This window comes from Trachypithecus francoisi, unplaced genomic scaffold, assembly GCF_009764315.1.
Source record: "Trachypithecus francoisi isolate TF-2019V2 unplaced genomic scaffold, Tfra_2.0 Lachesis_group7, whole genome shotgun sequence".
NCBI lineage: Eukaryota > Metazoa > Chordata > Mammalia > Primates > Cercopithecidae > Trachypithecus > Trachypithecus francoisi.
Genome location: NW_022681472.1, coordinates 56061195 through 56084727, shown reverse-complemented (window position 1 = coordinate 56084727; position 23533 = coordinate 56061195). Strand labels below are relative to the sequence as shown.

Genomic DNA, 23533 nt, shown 5'->3' with positions numbered 1-23533 from the left:
TAGTTTATCATTTACTACAATAAAGTATACACAAGTTATAAAAAGTTAAAATTTATCAAAACTTACCCACACAAACACTTACAGACCATAAACAGCACCATTCACAGTAAAGAGAAATGTAAAAAAAAAGACATAAGGATGCAGTATTAAATCATAACTGCATAAAACTGACTGTATTACACACTACAATACATAATAATTTCACAGCCACCTCCTGTTGCTGTTGTTGTAAGCTTTAAGTTACAAGTATCTGCTTAAAATGCCTTGTGACACTAGTCATCTCTGCAGAAGCAGTTTATCTCTAGTAAACTGCATCTTGTCATAAAAAGTGATCTCTCACAGTTCTCACATATTTTTATGATGTTTAGTGCAACACTGTAAACCTTAAATAACACCATGGGACCCATACGAAGTGTCACTAGTGATGCTGGAAGTGCTCCCAAGAAGCAGAGAAAACACATGATATTACAAAAGAAAAAGTTGAATTGCTTGATATGTGCCAGAGATTAAGATCTGGCATAAGCTACAGTTGCAGTTGCCCACCATTTCAAAATAAATGAATCCAGAATAAGGACCACTGAAAAAAAAGAAAGAAAAGAAAAAAGAGGGAGAGGAGAGGGAGAGGAAAGGGGGAGGGAAAGGGAGAGAGGAAGAGGGAGGGGGAGAGGGGGGGAGGGGGAAGGAAGAGGGAGAAGAGGAGAGGAGAGGGAAATTTATGAGGCCATCATTGCATCACTGCGGCTACACCATCAGGTGCAAAGACTTTGCACTTCTTGTGAAATGTCTTTTTATCTTGTATTGAAAATGCAGCCTTCATGTGGGTGCAAGATTGATGTAAGGAAGGCATTCCTGACTGGGCGTGGTGGCTCACTCCTGTAATGCCAGCACTTTGGAAGGCCGAAGCGGGCAGATCACTTGATGTCAGGAGTTCCAGACCAGCCTGGCCAACGTGGTGAAACCCCGTCTCTACTAAAAATACAAAATTAGCCAGGCGTGGTGGCGGGCGCCTGTAATCCTAGCTACCGGGGAGTCTGAGGCAGAAGAATTGCTTGAACCCAGGAGGCGGAGGTTGCAGTGAGCCGAGGTGGCACCACTGTGCCCCAGCCTGGGCGACAGAGCAAGACTCATTCTCAAAAAAAAAAAAAAAGAGAGAAAAAGACATTCCTATAGATTCTAATATGATTCCAGAAAAAGCAAAGTCACTATATGACAACTTAAAGCAAAAGAAGATCATGAACCTATAAAGCTGAAGAATTGAATGCCAGCAAAGGATGGTTTGAATTTTAGAAAAAGGTTTGGCTTTTAAAATGTCAAGAGAACAGGAGAAGCAGCTTCTCCCAACCAAAAGGCAGCAGACAAGTTTCCAGGTGCCATTGAGAAAATCACTAAAGAGAAAGAATATCTGTCTGAGCAGATTTTTAATGCAGATGAAAGTGCTGTATTCTAGGGGGAAAAAAAATGCCACAAAGGATATTTATTAGTAAGGAACAGAAGCAAGCACCAGGATTTAAGGCAGGAAGGGAAAGGGAAACTCAACTATTTTGTGCAAACGCAGTTGGGTTTATGATCAGGACTGACTTTATCTGTAAAGCTGCTAACCCTCAAGCCTTGAGGGGAAAAGATAGATATCAGCTGCCAGTCTTTTGACTGTACAGCAAGAAGGCCTATTCAAGAACCCTTTTTCTGTATTGGTTCCATCAATGCTTTGTTCCTGAAGTCAGGATGTACCTTGCCACTAAGGGACTGTCTTTTGATGTTGGACAATGTCCTAGGCCACCCAGAACCCCATGAGTTCAAGACCAAAGGGGTCAAGTGGTCTACTTACCCCAAAACAATGTCTCTAATTCAACCTCTAGATCAGGGGGTCACAAAGATCTTTAAGAACTTTACTGCATGCCAGCTGGGTGTGGTGGCTCACGCCTGTAATCCCAACACTTTAGGAAGCCAAGGCGGGTGGATCACGAGGTCAGGAGATTGAGACCATCCTGGCTAACATGGTGAAACCCCATCTCTACTAAAAATACAAAAAAAATTAGCTGGGCATGGTGGTGGGCACTTATAGTCCCAGTTACTCGGGAGGCTGAGGCAGAAGAATGGTGTGAACCCAGGTGGCCGAGCTTGCAGTGAGCCACTGCACTCCAGGCTGGGTGACAGAGCAAGACTCCATCTCAAAAAAAAAAGAAAGAAAAAAAAAAAAAGAACTTCACTGCATGCCCTACTCTATGGAAAGGACTGTCAACACTACAGAAGAGAACCCTGATAGAACATCATGAACGTCTAGAAGGATTACACCATTGAAAATGCCATCATCATTATAGAAAAAACCATTAAGCCAGGAGTGGTGGCACATGCACCACTAGCCCCAGTTACTCAGGAGGCTGAGGCAGGAGGATCACTTGAGCCCAAGAGTTGTAGCTGTACTGTGTGCTATGACCCTGCCTGTGAATAGCCATTGCATTCCAGCCCTGGCAACATGGCAAAATCCCATCTCTAAGAAAAAAAAAAAAAAAAAAGCCATGAAATAATAAATCCATGCTAGAAAAAAACTGTCCAGATGTTGTCCAGGATTTCATAGGATTTAAAATAGAGCAAATCAAGGAAATCATAAAAGAGATTATGAATATGCCAAAAAAAAGTTGGGGGTGAAGTGTTTCAAGATATGGATGTTGGAGAAATTCAAGTGCTAACGCCACACCACAGTAGTTAACAGAAGATGACTTCATGAAGGTAAGTGCTTCTGAACCAGTGCCAGACAATGAGAAGACACAGAAGAAGCAATGCCAGAAAATAAACTAACATTAGACAATCTGGCAGAAGGGCTCCGATTACTTAAGACTGTTTTTGACTTCTTTCACAACATCTATCCTCTGTGATATGGGGACTAAAACTAAAGCAAATGGTAGAAGAAGGATTGGTACCATATAGTAACATTTTTAGAGAAATGAAAAAGCAAAAGACAGAAATTATGATTGATTTCTATAAAGTTACACCAAGTACACCTGCCTCTCCCGCCTCTCCTACCTCTCCTTTCATCTCCTCCACCTCTTCCATCTCTGCTACCCTTGAGACAGCAAAACCAACACCTCCTGTGCCTCCTCCTCCTCAACCTACTTAATGTGATGATGACGAGGATGAAGACCTTTATGATGATCCACTTCCACTTAATGCATAGAAAATGTATCTTCTCTTCCTTAGGATTTTCCTAATAATATTTTCTTTTCTCTAGCTTACTTTATTGTAAGAATACAGTATATAATCTATATAACATACAAAATATATGTTAATCAACTGTTTATGTTATTGGTAAGGCTTTCAGTCAACAATAGACTATCAGTAGTTAAGTTCTGGGGGAGTCAAAAGTTGTAAGTAGATTTTTGACTGTAAAGGGAGCCAGTGCCCCTAACTCCTTGTGTTGTTCAAGAGTCAACTATATTTATCATAGTTTCCTATGAGTCAATTTTTTAGACAATGTGATCTTGCCATCCTCACTATCTGGAACATACTTCGTACCTTTTATTTTAAATTGTGGTAAATATGCATAACATAATAAAATTGGCCATCTTAACAGTTTTTAAGTCTACAGTTCAGTCTTGTTAAGTATATATACATTGTTGTTGCCGTTCCTACTTTTATTTATCTTGCAAGACCTTATTCATCATTCTTTTCAGCAAGATTTCCCAGAACTTCCTAGTTGGGCTAAAAGTGCTTCTCCTCCATAATATATTAGCATAAATATTTTAAAATCATCTATTGTTAGTCTCTCTTCTTACGCTGTAAATTCCTTGAGGGCAGGGCCTATATCTTAATTTCATCTTTGTGATTCAGTGTCTGACATATAGTAGGTTCTTAATGTTTATTAAATTGTCACAGGTGCCAGAAAAAAAATTGAGTAAGATATTTATTATCCGTGAAATAGTATTACTTATTATTCAGAAAAGATGTATTGAGAGTTCTAATATTTGTTAGACACTCTTAAAAGCACTGGGATACAGAAAAAAAAAAAGAAAAAACAACTATATTGTCTGTCCTATCTGTATATAGAAGGCAGGGAGGATGAAAAAGGGCAAAGAGGAGAAATATGAGAAGAAAAAGAAAAGCAATAAGGTTAGAATGGTAAAAGCTAAGAGGAAGATTTATAGAGGAGGAAGGGAGCAAGAAAGAATAGAGAAAAGGGGACAAGTGACAAAGTATGAAAGAAAGGCAAGTGAAAAGGAAACTAACTTGCGAAGTGACCAACAGGAGTTCTAGACCAGCCTGGGCAACATAGCAAGACCCATGTCTCTACAAAAAACTTAGCTGAGTGTGGTGGTGAATGCCTGTAATCCCAGCTACTTGGGAGAATGAGGAGGATCACTTGAGCCCAAGAGTTCAAGGCTGCAGCGAGCTATGATTGTGCCACTGCACTCCAGCCTGGGTGACACAGCAAGACCCCATCTCAAAAAAAAAAAAAAAGTGGTCAAGAAGAGCAAAGACACACACTGGGGAAAAACATAGGCTCTTCAACTAAAATCAAGCTGTCTACATCCTGAAAACCAGGCCAAAAAGTCTGGACATAAAGTGCTATTTTTGACTGGTAGATTAATTACCATATTTTTGAGCTCAAGCCAACAAAATGAGAAGGCTGAAAGTTTAAAAAGCAGCATTGTAAGTTACAGAATGCATATACCTCAACATTGTTTTTAGATGTTTTAAAATCATTTTTAACCCCAGAAAAATATAAATAAAATAAAATAAACAAAAAAACTGGTTCTCCAGAATCTGTGAGATACATATATTTTATATATATATGCACACACACACATATATATACACATACACACACATACATATATATATACACACACACACACATATATATATATATATATTTTTTTTTCTTTATTTTAGGCAGAGTCTAGCTCTGACTCCCAGGCTGGAGTACAATGGTGCAATCTTTGCTCACTACAACCTCCACCTCCTGGGTTCAACTGATTCTCATGCCTCAGCCCCCTGAGTAGCTGGGATTACAGGCATGCACCCCCACACCTGGCTGATTGTTTGTATTTTTAGTAGAGACAGGGTTTCACCATGTTGGCCAGGGTGGTCTCGAACTCCTGACCTTAGGTGATCCGCCCTCCTCGGCCTCCCAAACTGATGGGATTACAGGCATGAGCCACTCATGCCCAGCCCAAAAATAATTTCTTAAGCAAAATGAAACTGAAGAAACTCTAAGAAAATATAAGTAAATATGTATCTGGTGGAGAGCAAACCTTCCTAACTATAAAAGCTGATGAAAAGATCTTAAAGAATAAAATTAAGAGGATAGCATAAAAATTTTAAAAAATAAAAAACACCACACACAACATTTAAAAGGTAAACAACAAGCTAGAGGAAAATTTACAATATACAGTACAGAATTCTTAAAAAACAATGAGAAATACATTAATAGAAAAAACGCAAAAATTAGCTGGGTGCGGTGGCACGTGCCTGTAATCCCAACTACTCGGGAGGCTGAGGTGGGAGAATCACCTGAACCAGGGAGGCACAGGACAGTGATCATTGACAGAAAGGGGAACAAATGAGGTAAGCCCTACAGTTGCTCCAACTCACTCACTCACTGCAGTTTCCAAGCTGCAGCACAGTAAAAGTACCCAAACAGAACCCTGTGGTCTTGCTGAATTCAGCAGACAAAGTTTGGACGTTAGGGAGACCAAGACTGTGAGGTTTCAGGGGAAAAAAATATCAGAGAGGAGGAAGCTGTACAGAAAGAGAGCTCTAAAGATAACCTGAACAGCCTTGTATCTATTTGAAAAATTGAATTCACAGTTAAAATCTTTCCTACAAAGAAAATCCCAGGCCTATACAGTGTCAACAGTGAACTGAAAACATTTAAGAAAGAAATAATACCAATTATATACCAACTTTTTTAGAAAACAGAAGAGGAGACAATACTTCCCAACTCCTTCTATGAGACCAGCATTACCCTGCTACCAAAACCAGACAATGGCATTACAGGAAAATAAAACTACTGACCAATATCTCTCATGATCATAGACACAAAAACCCTTCACAGAATTTTAGCAAATCAAATCCAGGAATATATTTGTAAAAGATATATCACGACCAAGTAGAGTTTATCCTGGAATGAAAGGTTGGTATAATATTTGAAAACAATCTACATAATTTACCTTATTAACAGACTACAAAGAAAATCATCTGTTCATCTCAATAAATGCAGAAAAAGCATTTCACAAAATTGAAAACCCATTCATGATAAAAAATTCTCATCAAACAAGGAACAGAAGAAAACTTCAACTTGATAAAGGGCATCTACACAAAATTTAAAGCTCACATTATATTTCATAGTGAAATTCAAAATGATTTCCCTGTAAGACTGGGAAATAGGCAAGGATATCTGCTCTTACCACTTCTACTGAACTGGAGGTTCTAGCCAGTTCGATAAGGCAAGTAAAATAAATAAATAAATAAATGGCAGACTGGAAAAGAAGCAAATCTCTCATTTTTCACAGATGGCATGATCCTGCAGGTAGAAAATCCAATGAATCTACAAAAACATTCCTAGAACTAATCCATGACTTTAACAAAATTGCAGGATATGAAGTCAATATGAAAAAGCAATTAGATAAGTATAAACTTGTACAATTAAAAATTGAAATTAAAATTAGGTATCTGGAGTAGTCAAACTTACAGGAACGGCAATAGAATGGTGCTTGCTAGGGGATAGGGGAGTGGGGAAAATGGGGAGTTGTTTAATGAGTGTAGCATTTGTTTTGCAGAATGAAAAAGTTCTGAAGAGTGGTTGCATAACCATGTGAAAATGCTTAACACTACTGAACTGTACACTTAAAACTGGTAAAGATAATACATTTCATGTAATATGTATTTCACTATAATGAAAAAAAACAAACTTTCATAACTGAGGTGACAGGATGAGCAAAACATTGAAATTACAAAAATATTAAGATTTATAATAGCATGAGCTACATGTAATGTTTAGGAATAAGTTTAGCAAAACCATGCACGAACTATATACTGAAAACTATAAGACATTGCTGTAAAAAAAATGGAAGACTTAAATGAATGGAGAAATATACAATGTTCATGGATCCGAAACCTCAGTATTAAGATGTCAGTTCTTCCAAAATTGATCCATGAATTCAACACAATCCCAATTCAAACACAAGCAAGTTATTTTGTAATAAGCAAAAGACCTAAAATAGCCAAAACAACTTTTAAAAAGAACAAAGGTGGAAGACTTGCACTACCTCCAGCCTCTTTTTTTTTCCAGCCTTTTATTACAGTAAAATTTCAAGAGTTACTGTAAAACGATTGCAATGAAGACAAGAAGGTAATAAAGATGTACATTTAATATAATGAAACATGCTACTGTGGACAGACTGCCTATGGGATAGTCTTGCTTATCAAGGAGTATAAAATAAATAAATAAATATAAAAATTAAAATAATGAAACAGAATTGAGGGAGTCAGAAATAGACGCACACATAAGATCAATTGATTCTTTTTTTTTTTTTTGAGACAGTCTTGCTCTGTCATCCAGACTGGAGTTCAGTGGCACCATCTCAGCTCACTGCAACCTCTGCCTCCTGGGTTCAAGCAATTCTTGTGCCTCAGCCTCCTGAGTAGCTGGGACTACAGGCACATGCCACCATGCTCAGCTAATTTTTGGTATTTAGTAGAGATGGGGTTTTGCCACGTTGGCCAGGCTGGTCTTGAGCTCCTGAACTCAAGTGATCCACCCACCTCAGCCTCCCAAAGTGCTGGATTACAGGCGTGAGCCACTGTGCTCAGTCCAGTTGATTTTTTTAAAACAGATTTTTTAGAGATGAGGTCTTGCTGTGTTGTCCAGCCTAGAGTTAAACAGCTATTCACAGGCTTGGTAATAGTGCACCATAGCCTAAAACTCCTGGGCTCAAGTCATCTCCTTGTCTCAGCCTCCAGAGAAACTGGGACTACAGGCATGCACCACCACACCCAGCTTTGGTCAACTGAGTTTTGACAATGGTACCAAGAAATTTAAAGATAATATTTTATTAAACGGTGCTTGAATACTTTTTGTTCAAACACCAATACAAAAATTAAAACTGATTATAGACCTAGATATAAGAATTAAAACTATAAACTTTCTAGGAGAAAAAATTAGAGGTCTTGGATTAAACAAAGATTTCTTAGATAAAACACAAAAGCCCAAACAATAAAAAAAAGATTTCATCAAAAGTTAAAACTTGTACTCTTCCAAAGATACTGTTAAAAAAAAAAAAATGAAAAGAGGCTGGGCGTGGTGGCGCACATCGGTAATCCCAGCACTTTGGGAGGCCAAGACGGGCAGATCACCTGAGGTTGGGAGTTTGAGACCAGCCTGACCAACATGGAGAAACCCCATCTCTACTAAAAATACAAAATTAGCCGGGCGTGGTGGCACATGCCTGTAATTCCAGCTACTCAGGAAGCTGAGGCAGAAGAATTGCTTGAACCTGGGAGGCGGAGGTTGCGATGAGCTGAGATTGCGCCATTGCACTCCAGCCTGGGCAACAAGAGCGAAACTGTCTCAAAATAAATAAATAAATAAATAAACAAACAAACAAATAAATAAGAAAAGATAGCTGGGCATGGTGGCTCATGCCTGTAATCCCAGCACTTTGAGGGGCCAAAGCAGCCCAGGTATTCAAGACTAGCCTGGACAACATAGTGAAGCCCTGTCTCTACAAACAATTAAAAAAAAAATAGCCAAGCATAGTGGTGCACGCCTGCGGTCCCAGCTACTCTGTAGGCTGAAGTGGGAGAATTGCTTGAGTCTGGGAGGTCAAGGCTGCAGTGAGTCATGATGGTATCACTGCACTCCAGCCTGGGCAACAGAGCAATGTATCTGATAAAGAACAAGTACTTCGTAACTCAGTAAGAACACAATGCAATTTTTTTTTTAATGGGCAAAGGATGTAAAGACACTTCACAATAGAAGTTACATGAAAAGACACTCAATGTCATTAGTCATTAGAGATACGCAAATTAAAACCACAATGAGATACCTGGTAAAGTGGCTAAAACTAACAAAACTGACAATACTATGTGCTGACCAGGATATAAAGCAGGTGGAAATTTTATATATTGCTGTCAGGATTGCACAATGGTACAGCCACTTTGGAAAATATTTTGGCAGTTGAAACACAGTATATTTACGGCTCAGTATTATCTAGGTTTTAGGCATCCACTGGGGGTCTTACCAAAGGTAAGTGGGTAAACAAACTGTAGGATATTCATACAATTCAATACTACTCAGCAACTCAGAGGAATGAACTATAGACACAAGCAACCACATAGATGAATCTCAGAAGCATTATGTAAGTGAAAGAAGACACACAGGAACAACAACATACTGTATGATTACATTTACACACAAGTCTAGAAAAGGCAAAACTATGCTGACAGTTCAGTGGTTGCCAAAGCCCAGGCAGTGGGGTCTGCACTGACCACAAATGGGCAAAAGAAAATGGAAATGTTCTGTATCACATACATTTGTCAAAACTCAGTGAAATGTACACTATAAAGTTAGTAATTTTTATGGAATATAAATTTTACTTCAATAAAGCTGATTAAAAGAAATCTGTAAATATTTAAGAAATTTAAGTGACAGATCCATGAAAGATAACTCAACTTTACTAGTAATAAAAAAATATACTACAATAGTCCTCCCCTTATCTGTAATTTTGCCTTCTGTGGTTTCAGTTACCCACAGTCAACTGCAGTCCAAAAATAGGTGAGTACAATACAGTAAGATATTTTGAGAGAAAGAGAGCTCATATTCACATAACTCTTACAACAGTATGTTGTTATAATTGTTCTGTTTTTTTAGTTATTGTTAATCTTTTACTGTGCCTAATTTATAAGTTAAATTTTATCATAGACATGCATATAGAGGAAAAAACATGGTATATTTAGGCTTCAGTACTATCTGCAGTTTTAGGCATCTACTGGGGGTCTTGGAAAGTATGCCCCAAAGATAAGAAGGGACTATGGTACTACCATTTTTTCAACTATTTAATTGACTAAAAATGATTACAGTATCCAACAAAAAGAACCTAAAAATGGGCATTTTTTTTTTAAAAATAAAGAAACCAGGTCTCTCTGTATTGTCTAGGCTGGCCTCAAACTCTTGGGTTCAAGCAATCCTCCCTGAGTAACTGGGACTATAGGCACACACCACTGCACCTGGCTTGGGCATTCTTATACACTGTTGGAGTTGATGTATGAAGGTACAAATTTTCTGAGAACATACATTTGAAAAGCCTTAAAAACATTCAAACCCTTTGATCAAACAATTAAATTTTTTTTTTCTCTCTCTCTTGCTTTTTGTTTTTAGACTGGGTCTCACTCTGTCACCCAGGCCAGAGTGCAATGACACCATCACAGCTCACGGCAGCCTCAATCTCTCAGGATAAAGCGATCCTCCTGTCTCAGCCTCCTGAATGGCTGGGACTACAGGCACATGTCACCATGTCCAGGTAAGTTTTGTATTTTTGTAGAGACAACTCTGACTATGTTGCCCAGGCTGGTCTCCTGGCCTGAAGTGATCCTTCTGACTCAGCCTCCCAAAGTACTGGGATTACAGGTGGTGTGAGCAACCATACCTGACCAAGCAATTTGAATTCTAATAATTTATCCTGAGGAAATAATCAGGGAGGTGCAAAAAGTAGGCCAGGCATGGTGGCTCATGCCTGTAATCCCAGCGCTTTGGGAGGCCGAGGTGGGCGGATCACCTGAGGTCAGGAGTTTGAGAAGTCTGGCCAACATGGTGAAACCCCATCTCTACTAAAAATACGAAAATTAGCCAGGCATGGTGGCATGTGCCTGTAATCCCAGCTACTCGGGAGGCTGAGGCAGGAGAATCACTTGAACCCGGGAGGCAGAGGTTGCAGTGAGCCGAAGTCACACCACTGCACTCCAGCCTGGGCGACAAAGCGAGACTCCATCTCAAAAAAAAAAAAAAAAAAATTACAAATAAACATGTTTATTCAGCACTATTTATTGAAGATGATTAAATTATAGGTTTTTTTAATAGGATGGAATATTATTCAGCTAATTTAAATGCACACATGTATGGACGTGCACACACACGCAAATTTGCAATGTTCCCCTGGGTGTAAAAAGCGACCAATCCTGCCTAATTGACACTAGAAGCCCTTTACAGACAAACAAGAAGCCTAGGATTTCAGATAAGTAAACACATATACAATGTCTCAACAATATCTGTGGAAAATTGGTATTACTCTATACCTTTATATCATCATCAATTTTTTCCCATTCTTCAGCTGTAAAACTGGCTGCTGTTGCTGCTGGTTTATCTTTCCTCAAAGCTCTACTTTCAGGGGCCAAGGCTTGAAGGTGCTTTTCACAAAATTCTGTAAGTTCAGGATAACATCCTTCCTCGCCAGACCTTTAAAAGAAATAAATAAGTTTTAGAGTTAGCACCTTATTTAGGATCATCTAGACCAGTGGTTTGCAGGCTGGGTTCCATGGAGCCCTAAGGTTCTGTGGAGATCTCAAGGGCTGCTTCCCAGTCTCTTTCCTCAACCTGCACAGTCTCAATTTTTACCCATTAATCTACGGAACGATACAATGAAGAAAAAAAGGAACTTCAAAGAAACCAGTTTTCATCACACACTTGAAAAATTGGATAAGGGTGAGTAGGGCGGGGTGGTCCCCAGCACCGTGGAGGAAGTGGGGCTGCTCCGCGGAGTTGGCGTGGGTTCTGGGTTCATCCCGGCACCACCATGTCAATGGGTTCCTTTAAGATCACTCTGAGGTCTGACCCGCGGCTGGCATAAAAAGTACTCTGTTCCTGAAAGTACACCTTTCACAGCAGTCTTATAGTTTGCAACAGAAGAATTTCAAGTTCCTGCTCCAAGAAGTGCAATTATTATCAATGATGGAATATGAATAAATCCCGTACAGACCGCTGGAAATGTTTTTCTAAAACATGGTTCAGAACTGCGAATTATTCCTAGAGTCGTGATGGAAGTTGTTAATATTGGCCGCTTGGAACATACAATTACCTTTCAGAATAAATATTGGTATTTTTTTTTGCCGTAAAATTGAAATCAGGCATTTAAGACACGATGAAAACACCAAGAGTCAATGAATAATGAGACTCATCTGTCCCTTTTTGTTGTCTGTACTCTTCATGTGAAGAGGGAATGCATATGAATTAAGGGTAGTAGTGTCACAGAAGATTGCTACCTCACACACAAACAGGTAGTTCATTTGGGGTAAATGGATTATCCAACTATTTTATAACTGGGCGCTTCTGATAATTTTTTGGAAAACATTTGAAACATTAAAATTTACTGAATCTTACATATTTGTCTGAGTTAAAAATATAAAAAGAATTATGGATCATGGATGGCAATTTGCTTGACAGCATCTGGTTTGCAGACTCATAGTTTGATTTTTAATTAAATATATAGCTTATGATGAAGTCAATAAACATATCAATGAATAGTTAACTATATTAAATTTTTATCAGGCTGGGCGCTGTGACTCAGGTCTGTATTCCCAGCACTTTGGGAGGCCCAGGCAGGCGGATCACTTGAGGTCAGGAGTTCGAGAACAGCCTGGCCAACATGGTGAAATGGACTCTCTACTAAAAGTACAAAAATTAGCCAGGCAAGGTAGTGAGCGCCTGTAATCCCAGCTACATGGGAGGCTGAGGCAGGAGAATCGCTTGATCCAGAAGGCAGAGGTTGCAGTGAGCCAAGATCACACCACTGTACTCCAGCCTGGGTGACAGGGAGAGACTCTGTCTCAAAAAAAAAAAAAAAAAATTTGTCATTTACTTTTTTTAAGTTTCAAATCTCATGTATCACATAAATTTCAGTTTAATATCAACCAAAGAAACAAAACTTTAATAAAAATGGAATAATATTTTCTCTTCAACATATGTATGTTCATATGTTCATTTTGTACATGATATTAAACTCATAAATTCAGTATTAGAGACTGGCAGAAACATAATTTGGACTTCCTTTTCAACAAGAATTTTCTGTTCATAGTTAAATTTTTTTTTTCAAAGAGGTAGGAAGAAAATGGCAGATAAACAGCTTAAACAACACACCCTGAAATTCAACCACTCAAGGAACAGAATTCTTTCCTTAGAGAGTTAAATGGAGACATCTGTTCCTTTTATTTTAAGGAAAAGCAGTCTTTTCCCATTCTTTTGTAGGTCTGTTCATTCTTACATTTCTAGAAAAATATAAATAAATTTCATTTCCAAATTAAATGTTAAAAAACAATTCCAAGTTCAATATATTATCACTGAATTAGGCTATTCATAGAATTTCTTGGAACCAACATTATTATAACTGTAGCTTTCCAACTGTTTCATCCAATAAACTTTTCATTTTTATTTATTCGTCCTTGACCAAGTATACATGATAATATTCTGCTAAAAAAGGGAAAACAGTTGATATTACTGATTTTTCACTTTCCATCAGTGTCTGGCTGGGGAGCAACAGGGAAGACAGGAAGCTAAAGGTGATGAAACAGAAAAAGGAAAGAACTCAATGATAAGGAATAGGGATAGAGGAAATAAAGAACCGCCACAGAGCAAAAGGAATTCTAGATTCCTGGAAAGTAGCTCATGCTCCACAAGTGTCTTCTGCAATAGAACTCTGGTCTCCAAATGAAAATAGCTCAAGAGATCCAAAGAGGCCCCAGCACTTTGGGAGGCCAAAGCAGGAGGATTGCTCAAGTCCAGGAGTTTGACATCAGCCTGGACAACATAGTGAGATCCAGTCTTAAAAAAAAAAACAACAAAAACAAAAACAAAAAAGAAGCAAGAAAGAGATAGAAAGAGAGAGAGAGATAGGAAGGAAGGAAGGACGGAAGGAAGGACGGGCGGAAGGAAGGCAGGAAGGAAGGAAGGAAGGAAAAAAGAAAAGAAATCCAAAAGAGGTGTCACAGGTTGGTACTCCTCAGGACAGTGTTCTTGAAGTGGGTTCCTTGAACACCTGCATATCAGTCAGCCAGCTCCACTGTTAAATCATATGTTCCCTGGCCCTATCCCAGATTTTTTGAAGCAGCATTGCTGGGAATAGGGTCCTCAAATGTGCATTTTTAACAACCACATTTGATGTATATTCAGTGGGACAGTCACTAGGATGGGGCTCTACCCTGAAAAGGTCCTGATTCCCTGCCTTCTGATGTTACCTTCAGGCCTCCCCGCCACCCTCCATGTGGTCAGCGTGTGGTGGGTCACCCTCCTTTGTTGTCAGGTGATATGAAGTGGGAAAGTGCCACCAGCCTAGGTTGGTGAGATAAGCTTATCTCCTAATAGCTTTTTTTTTTTTTTGATTTTTTGAGACTGTCACCCAGGCTGGAGTGCAGTGACACAACCAGGGATCACTCTAGCCTCCAAGGCTAAAGCAATCCTCCCACCTCAGCCTTCTGAGTAGCTGGGATTACAGGTCGAGATAATTTTTATATTTTTTGTAGAGACAGGATTTTACTCTGTTACTCAGGCTGGTCTTGAACTCCTGAACTCAAATGATCCACCTGCTTCGGCCTCCCAAAATGCTAGTGTTGCAGGCATGAGCCATCACACCCCACCCTAATGGCTGCTTTCACAGCTACTTTACCTTCTCCTAGAAAATGTAGAGAAGCCAAGAAAAATGCCCTCCTGGATACTAATTAGCCTACGTCTCATGCTGGCAGTAGACCTAGGTGAAACTCTCCAAACTAACCATAGGATCAAAATCACTATTTTGGGACCTACCATGCATGGGCAAAAACAACAATCTCAATATTTGAGAATTTTCTTCAGTATTTCTTGTGGGCGGCAAGCCACCTAGGTGCTGAGGCAAGAGACCGACGGCATGAGCTATTCCAGTATAATAAAATATATAAAATAAAAATAGTTATACTAGATATAGATCATAGATATGATTATATATGAATACCATTAATCATTAGTTTGTAGCAATTACTCTTTATTCCAGTATTATAATACTCCTCACTTTACAATCATAACCTAGGAAAAACCAGGCCATACAGAGATTGGAGCTGAGGGGACATAGTGAGAAATGATCAGAAGACCAGAGTGCAAGCCTTCTGTTATGCCCTGGCAGGGCCGCCAGAGAGCTCCTTTGTCTAGCGGTAATGCCAGCGTCTGGGAAGATGTCTGTTGCCAAGCGGACTGTGGTCTAGTGGTAGCGTCAGTGTCAAGGAAGAACACCCGCTACTTAGCAGACCAGGAAAGGGAGTCTCCCTTTCCCCGGGGGAGTTTAGAGAAAACTCTACTCCTCCACCTCTTGTGGAGGGCCTGACATCAGTTATCCGGAGGCCTAACCATCTCCCTGTGATGCTGTACTTCAGTGGTCACGCTCTTAGTCCGCCTTCATGTTCCATCCTGTACACCTGGCTCTGCCTTCTAGATAGCAGTAGCAAATTAGTGAAAGTACTAAAAGTCTTTGATATGCAGAAATAATGGTGTAAACTGTCTCTATCTCCTCCCTTTCTCTCTGTCTCGGCTGCCAGGCAGGGAAAGGCCCCCTGTCCAGTGGACATGTGACCCACGTGACCTTACCTATCATTGGAGATGGCTCACACTCCTTACCCTGCCCCTTTGGCTTGTATCCAATAAATATCAGCGCAGCCTGGCATTCGGGGCCACTACCGGTCTCCGCGTCTTGGTGGTAGTGGTCCCCCGGGCCCAGCTGCCTTTTCTTTTATCTCTTTGTCTTGAGTCTTTATTTCTACAATCTCTCGTCTCCGCACACGGGGAGAAAAACTCACTGACCCTGTGGGGCTGGACCCTACAATTTCTAATGTAGCTTTTACCTTTAGAAGGCAACAACAGGGTAATTAAAACGGTCATACTAAAACATGAAATGATTTTTAAATGCTTACCTGAGCACGCAAAGAATTTTTTCCAGATGTTTAACATCTGAACATTTTTCAATGTATTTGAAATCCAGATGTTCAATGGGAATTTTAAATGTTTTTGTTGTTCCAAAGCCCCACAATGATGGATAATCTTTGGTGGTCATAGCTGAAATACAATATTTAAAAGTTATTAATCTAATGTATAAATAATACTCAATTTGGATAGTAGTAACCATGTAGGTACTTCTTTGTATTTTTTGAAGTTTTTAAATTTTTTTGTAGAGACAGGGTCTCCCTATGTTGCCCAGGCTGGTCTCTAACTTCTGGCCTCAAGCAATCCTCCTGCTTCAGGCTCCCAAAGTGCTGGGATTACAAGCATGAGCCATTGTACCTGTACCACCTAGGTGTTCCTGGACCAAACTGAGGGTTGGCCTGCTAGTTTTTGTGGCCCAATAATGAGATGCAGATGAATTGAGGAGGAAGAGAGTATTTATTTCTGCAACTGGTTACAGGGAAAAGGCCTGGAAATTATCGCCAGACCAACTCAAAATTACAAAGCTTTCCAGAGCTTATATACCTTCTAAGCTATATGTCCATGTGTAAGTGTGCATTCATCTAAAGACATAAGTGATTAACTTCTTTTAATGTACAACTAAGGTGTGAGTCCTGAAGACCTTCCTCTGGGGTCTCAGTAAATTTACTTAATTTAAATGGGTCCAGGTGCTGGGGCGATTACCCTTATCTTGTCTCCTGCTAAATTACGGAGGTTTGGGGAGTTCCTTCAGACCCCCCAAAAACTTATTTGTGGAGGTCTGGGGAGTTTCTTCAGACCCACAATAAAACTTCTTTAATCCTAAACGGGTCCTGTTAAAAATTCCTTTGCTATCTTGTCGTGCTTTAAGGCCCAGGGAAGGCCTAGGCAAAACTCTTGGTGGGATTTTGTTATATCCCAGCCTTTGTCTAAGGGTACGGGCTTTTAATATTTAACTTAACCCCTCAGTCAGTACTGAAACCGTTGTTATGGAGGCCTGTGTTAGTGAGACCTGGCCTGCCACATAGGTACTTCTGTATAAAAGGAGGTGGAGTGTTTTGTTTGTTTTTGTTTTTGAGATGGTGTCACTCTGTCAGCCAAGCTGAAATGCAGTGGTGCAATCGGGGGCCACTGCAGCCTGACCTTCTGGACTCGGTGATCCTCCCACCTCAGACTCCTGAGTAGCTGGGACTACAGGCACGTGCCACCACTCCCAGATAATTTCTCTTAGATTTTTTTGTAGAGATGGGGTTTCGCCATGTTCCCCAGGCTGGTCTCGAACTCCTGGGCTCAAGTGATCCTCCTGCCTTGGCCTCCCAAAGTGCTGGGATTACAGGTGTCAGCCATCACACCCAGCCCTTCTAGGTACTTCTGTAGGAAAAGAAGGTAGAGGGTTTTTTCCATGGAGGAAGTCTACTAATTTTGAATTCTCTGTCCCTGATAACAACAGTTAACATTTATGGAGTTAAATTACTATGGGCCATACATGGATTACCTCACTTAATCTTTACTTACGCAAAGCTGGAATACAATGACAGAGAAGGTTGTGGTGCCAAAACTGCTTTTTAAGATTTTTTTAATGTTAATTTTGAATGACCTTCTGCTAGTTTAGCTGTCTGTTAACATCCCAATCATTCTTTGTGATTCACCACAAACATAAATAATAACATCCTTTCTGTAACTTGCCTTAACACAATCCTTTTTCCCAACCCCTGCCTCCTCCTTCTCCCCACCACACCATGAACTATGTTCTAAGGCCACTAAGGGCACTCTGTACATACCTCTCTCTCTCTCTCTCTCTTTTTTTTTTTTTGAGATAGAGTCTTGCTCTGTCACCCAGGCTGGAGTGCAGTGACACAATCTCGGCTTACTGACACCTCCTCCTCCTGGGTTCAAGCGATTCTTCTGCTTCAGCCTCTCGAGTAGCTGGCATTACAGGTGTGGGCCACCACGCCCAACTAATTTTTGTATTTTTAGTAGAGATAGGTGGTCTTGAACTCCTGACCTCAAGTGATCTGGCCTGCCTTGGCCTCCCAAAGTGCTGGGATCACAGGCGTGAGCCACCGGGCCGGGCTCTGTACTTACCTCTCTCTTAGCACATATTTGAATTATGTTTATTTGTCTTCCCTTCTAGATTGTGAAAGAGCTTACTTTATTTATCCCCATAGCTCCAGGGCTAACATAATAAGTAGTGCCTATACCCCTTCAGAAACATTCACTAAATTTAATTGAATTGGGAATAAGGAGGCCTTGGAGAACTTCACTTTAAAGATACTGCTGCTAATGCTAATGCTAATAATAATAGCAACAAATATATAGTTATTAATGTATGCTAGGCACCATTCTTAGTACTTTACATATATTACTTCATTTAATCCCTCAATTACTGTATTGGGTAGATTTTATTTTAAGTGACATTAGTAATAACAGTTAACATTTATGGAGCTAAATTACCATGTGCCATAGATGATCTCACCTAATCTTCAAAACCTCTCTCATAAAGGATATTAATAATTACTCCTATTTTATAAATGAGCAAGTCGACAAGTGAACTAAGGATACCAGTCTCAGTAGGCTAACTACAGAGCCTACATACTTAACCACTGTACCAGTGATTTTCAAACTGCAGGTAGCAACCCATAAATAATTTAGTGAGTTGCAATTAACATTGTTTTATAATGAGATGGAATACAATAAAAAATGGACTACCTGACATATAATATTAAAGTAAATATTGCTTTATAAAAACTTTTACTTCATGTCTACACAAATGGAAATTATGTGTGTATATAAATGCATGAGGTTACCAAGTAAACTATATTTCTTATTGTGGGTCACTGTCAAAGGTTAAAACAAAACCCACTGTACTTGGGCAATAATTTTAAAAACAAGAAGTAGCAACGGGTCTAATTCATAGAAGTATTTCTTTCAACCCTCTGGGAGTCTGTTCATATATCAGACCTCTGCAGAAAAGGATGACACTGTCCACTTCTCCAAATTCCTGCCGGCTTTGACTTAGGTATAAGATATAGACGAAAGTTCTTAGACTTCAGGATGAGATCTAGCTGATAAATTAGATGTGGCTTTCACCCCATACTTGCAGGGCCTATTGATGAATGGCTCCCATGACAAGGATAACCTTAAGGGTAGAAGTTACAGGAAAGCAAGATGAAGAACTTGTAAATTATTAATGCTGCCCAGAATAGAATGGGTTGCCTTAGGAGGATTTTTCCAAAGAGTGGGGGATCTTTGGTGGGAGAGATGTAAGCATCTAATGGGATTAAAATAGATTACCTTGAATTGAAGGTATTTTGCAACCCCTGAGATTTTATGATTTCAATAAAATGTGATTAAAAACACATGAAATGATAGAGCCATCTCTTACCTAATCAAATGAATTTTATTCTGAACACCGTTTTAACATTTCTGAGAATTTTTTTTTTTTAAAGACTAATCAAGTGCAGTAGTGAGAAGGGGAGAAAGAGTACAACAAGGAGTTGGACCTATAACTGAACAATTAAGTGAGAGAATTCACTACCTTTGGACCAAGTCTCTCTGAGAATCCTTTTTGAAAACTACCATTTTTTTCTTTTCTTTCCGTAGGATACACCTTCTCAAGACTACTGAATATCCATCTCAAGTTCCAAAAAACAAGTTATACAATACTTTAGAACTCTTCCACCTCTGTTTGCAAAGTCTTTTGTCTCTGACTGGAAAAACCTTCGGTCCCAGCTGGATTTACAGCTTAGTAATACCTCCAGTTCAAACTGCTGGGGCCTACTAACGCGAAAAGCTGGGTCTCACCCACCGAGGCACCCTCTTTCCTGCATCCACGGGGCCGAGCGCCCCCTGCAGTCGGGGACCGAAAAGAAACGGCATCCTCCCGCGGTGGCAACGGTTTCTATGTACAGCGGCGCCAGGACCCGCCGGGACCGGGGAACACCACAGCCCAGCCGCAACGGTCTCAGATGGCTCCCCAGTCCCTGGCTTGGGTCACCAGGGCTGACTGCGCTAGTGGACCCGGGAACTCCAGCGTTGCCACCGCGCCCCGCCACCCGCCACCTTCCCCCGCGGCCTGGAAAGCCCCGTGTGTACCCTGGCCCTGAAGGACGTCCACCCCATGGCTCCCTCTCCCTCGCGGCCCACCTCCCTTTCGCCTCCCCGCCTCGACCTCTCACCCCTGCTCCTGGAAGTAAGGACTGAGATGCGACAGGTCCTCTATTCCCGGCCGGCAGGTACACACACAGGCACTCACCTGGTTCTCAGCGCGCCGCCTCGGGGAGGTCGCGGCCGCCGCACAGACTCTGGCTACGCTGCAGGTGCTGAGGGAGGGGCTGGTCGCCCGGCCCGAGCCAAAGGCGACAGGCTGACGGCCGGGGCGGGGACTAGGCCTCTGCCACGCCCCGACCCGCCGTCCGGCAGATCTGCCCACCGGCCCCAAGTTCACCTTCCCCTCCTTCACTGGCAGAGGACCATTTGGGCATAAGAGTTGGTGTGAGATGTCCCCTTGCTCTCGTTTGAGTTTCAATTTGTTGTAGAGAGTTAAAACGCTGGAATTGGCCAGGCCCAGGGGGCTCAGGCCTGTAATCCTAGCACTTTGGGAGGCCGAGGCAGGAGGAGGGCTTGAGGCCAGGAGTTCCAGACCAGCCGGGGCAACACAGTGAGAGCCTGCCTCTACTATATATATATAAATATATATAAATATTTTTTTTAAATTTTTTATTGTATTCATGTATTTAATTTTTTGGAGACAGAGTCTCGCTCTGTCGCCCAGGCTGGAGTGCAGTGTCGTGATCTTGGCTCACTGCAACCTCTGCCTCCCGGGTTCAAGCGATTCTCATGCCTCAGCCCCCCAAGTAGCTAGTATTACAGGTGCCCACCACCATGCCCGGCTAATTTTTTTGCATTTTTAGTAGAGATGGGTTTCGCCATGTTGTCCAGGCTGGTCTTGAACTCCTGACCTCAAGTGATCTGCCAGCCTTGGCCTCCCAAAGTGCTAGGATTACAGGCATAAGCCACTACACCTGGCCCATAAATAAAATATTTTTTAAAGTGCTGTTACTGGTCTGTTATCCTGGACTGCTATATTCCCTGCTAAGTAAATTGATTACTCCTATTTAACTATAAAAATGTAATTAAAATTTCAGAGTGCACTGCAACCAAGATTTACTTACCTCTTCCTCTTTAAAGAAAAGAGTAAACGAAACACAAGATTCCCTCTTCCTTTTCATGCATTCCACATTTTCTGAGTGCTGGTTATGAGTCAGGCACCATACTTAGCACAGGGATGAAAAGGTGAATAAGACAAAATACTAATACAACTCAGATGAGTAAAACAATAGAGATTACTTGTCAGGAAATTTACTTCAGTTTTATAATTTCAAATAGTTAAAATAGATCATGAAGATCAAAGTTCATTTACAGTGCCTGGCAGTTCTGTAAATTTATTTCTCTTTCCCTTTTGCACTTAAATTACAGACCTGCAGTCTGCTACCAAGCACTGTTAGTGGCAAAAATTCTAATGCTCGGCAGGACATGGTGGCTCATGCCTGTAATTCCAGCACTTTGGGAGGCCAAGGCAGGCAGATTGCTTGAGCCCAGGAGTTCAGACCAGCCTGTGCAATATAGTGAGAGGCTTGCTCTATAAAAGAAATTTAAAAATTTTTAAAAGAAGATCACTTTAGTCTTCATAGAGATAAAAGAAGGTATCATCCAAGAAACAAGGAGATAAAGCGAGGCCTGGTAAGGTCACTTAGCCAAGTAACAAGGGGTGGTGCGGGTATTTGGACCCAAAGCCTTACACCAAAGTCCATATTGTTTACTGAGCTCTTAATTACTAACCAGTCCATCAGTAAGTCCCATTGGCTCAATCTCAAAATGTAACCCACAGCCAGATACTTCTCACCACCTCCACAACTACAGCCCTGGCCCAACCACCATTATCACTAACTTTTAACTATTATAGATGGTCTGTTGTTTCTTTGTTGCCACCTGTCCTATATAGTCTATTCTCACACAACAGCCTAGTGATTCTTCAGATCAGACCAGGTCACTCTCCTGCTTACTGTCCCAATGGCTTCGCATCACAACACCCTAAGTGAGCTGGCCTCTGCCCATCTCTGGAACTTCATCTCCTTCCATTATCCCTCCTGTCATGAAGTTGGAGTCACATGGGCCTCATTCTGAAGTAGGAACAAGATTAAGCTCACTTTCCACCCCAGGGCTTTTACATGGAGTGTTTTCCCTGTTTCAATAATGTTATTTCTCATTCTTCAGTCCACTTTGTTCAAATAACCACTCCACCTAAACTTATTACACAGAACTTATTCTAAGGAAGGGTGAGGACATGTGTGTATTATGTATGATGAGGCAACTTGTCGCCCAAGCTGGAGTGCAGTGGTGCAATCTTGGCTCACTGCAACCTCCACTTCCTGGGTTCAAGCGATTTTCATGCCTCAGCCTCCCGATTAGCTGGAATTACAGGCATGTACCATCACACCCAGGTAATTTCTGTATTTTTAGTAGAGACAGGGTTTCACCATGTTGGCCAGACTGGTCTTGCACTCCTGAGCTCAAGCGATCTTCTCACCTTGGCCTCCCAAAGTGCTAGGACTACAAGTGTGAACCACCACTCCTGGCTTCATTTCTGACTTCATTTTTGAATTTTTCATAATTCGAATCTCTTAAGATAGCTATCGTAAAGCACTTTATCTCTATACTCCCTAAGATTACTTATAATTCTTTCAGTTTGATAATGAAGCTGAAGTTAAAAGAAATAAGGTGAATTGGCCAGTCATTGAGGGGCAGGGCTGAATTTGAACAAATCTCCATTCAGTACTTTTCCCATGGACAAGGATGTGCTTTTCAGTGTGTCCAGTCAGTAAGCAGTTTATAGGGTACCAAGTGATGTGCTAACATCAAGCTCAAACTTACTAATTTTCATATTGACAGAGCACTATTCAAAAGAATATTTTTAAAGCAATTTTGTATCAGTTTTTTCCTTGAAACTGTCTAGGTAGGTAAGAGGTAAAATTTCTAGTTAATAGATGAAGGGAGCACAAAAAGGTAAGTGGCTGACTGAAAGCAGTCTGAGTTCAAAACTGTAATACTTTTTGCATTAAGTTCTTCTGTCCAGTTAACCAGATTAACAATATTTAATTAAACTACTGATATGCAAAGGACTTAGTCTAAAATTAGAAGAGTTAAGAGAAGTACATTATCCCATAAGTTGGGGTTTATCTGTTTAGGGAATTGTCATAAAGAAATACCATGTATTGGGACTCCCATATCTAAAAAGTTCAAGAAGTAATATACCAGAATTATAAAATTATGAAACCTCAATTTCATTACCAGCCTGGGCAATGTAGTGAGACCTCATTTCTACTAAAAATCAAAAGAATCAGCCAGCATGGTGGTATGTGCTTGCCGGCTATTCAGGAAGCTGAGGTGAGAGGATTGTGTAACCCTGGGAGATGGAGGCTGTAGTAAGCTATGATCATGCCACTGCACTCCAGTCTGCACAACAGAGGGAGACACTGTCTTAAAAAAAAAAAAAAAAAAATCTGAGCATGGCACTATTTCATACAGCATGTAATAAACTTATAGAAT

The 23533-nt window shown here is 40.6% G+C and overlaps 1 protein-coding gene and 1 pseudogene across 4 annotated transcripts in view; one reads left to right on the top strand and one right to left on the bottom strand.

Annotated features, from left to right (window-relative positions):
- SPAG1 (sperm associated antigen 1) overlaps positions 1-20424 on the bottom strand; it is an 86509-nt gene extending 66085 nt beyond the window's left edge. The window contains exons 1-3 of one of the 4 annotated variants that reach the window (XM_033202982.1): positions 20181-20424; positions 15919-16060; positions 11290-11449 (exon numbers count right to left, since the gene is read on the bottom strand). In XM_033202982.1, coding sequence (XP_033058873.1) covers positions 11290-11449; positions 15919-16058 — 300 coding nt within the window. In that variant the 5' untranslated portion in view covers positions 16059-16060; positions 20181-20424. Of the gene's footprint in view, positions 1-11289; positions 11450-15918; positions 16061-19733; positions 20132-20180 lie in introns of those variants that run through there. The other 3 variants (XM_033202981.1, XM_033202984.1, XM_033202985.1) reach the window with 3 other exon arrangements.
- LOC117079269 lies at positions 11713-12216 on the top strand (annotated as a pseudogene).
- Positions 20425-23533: the final 3109 nt, after the last annotated feature.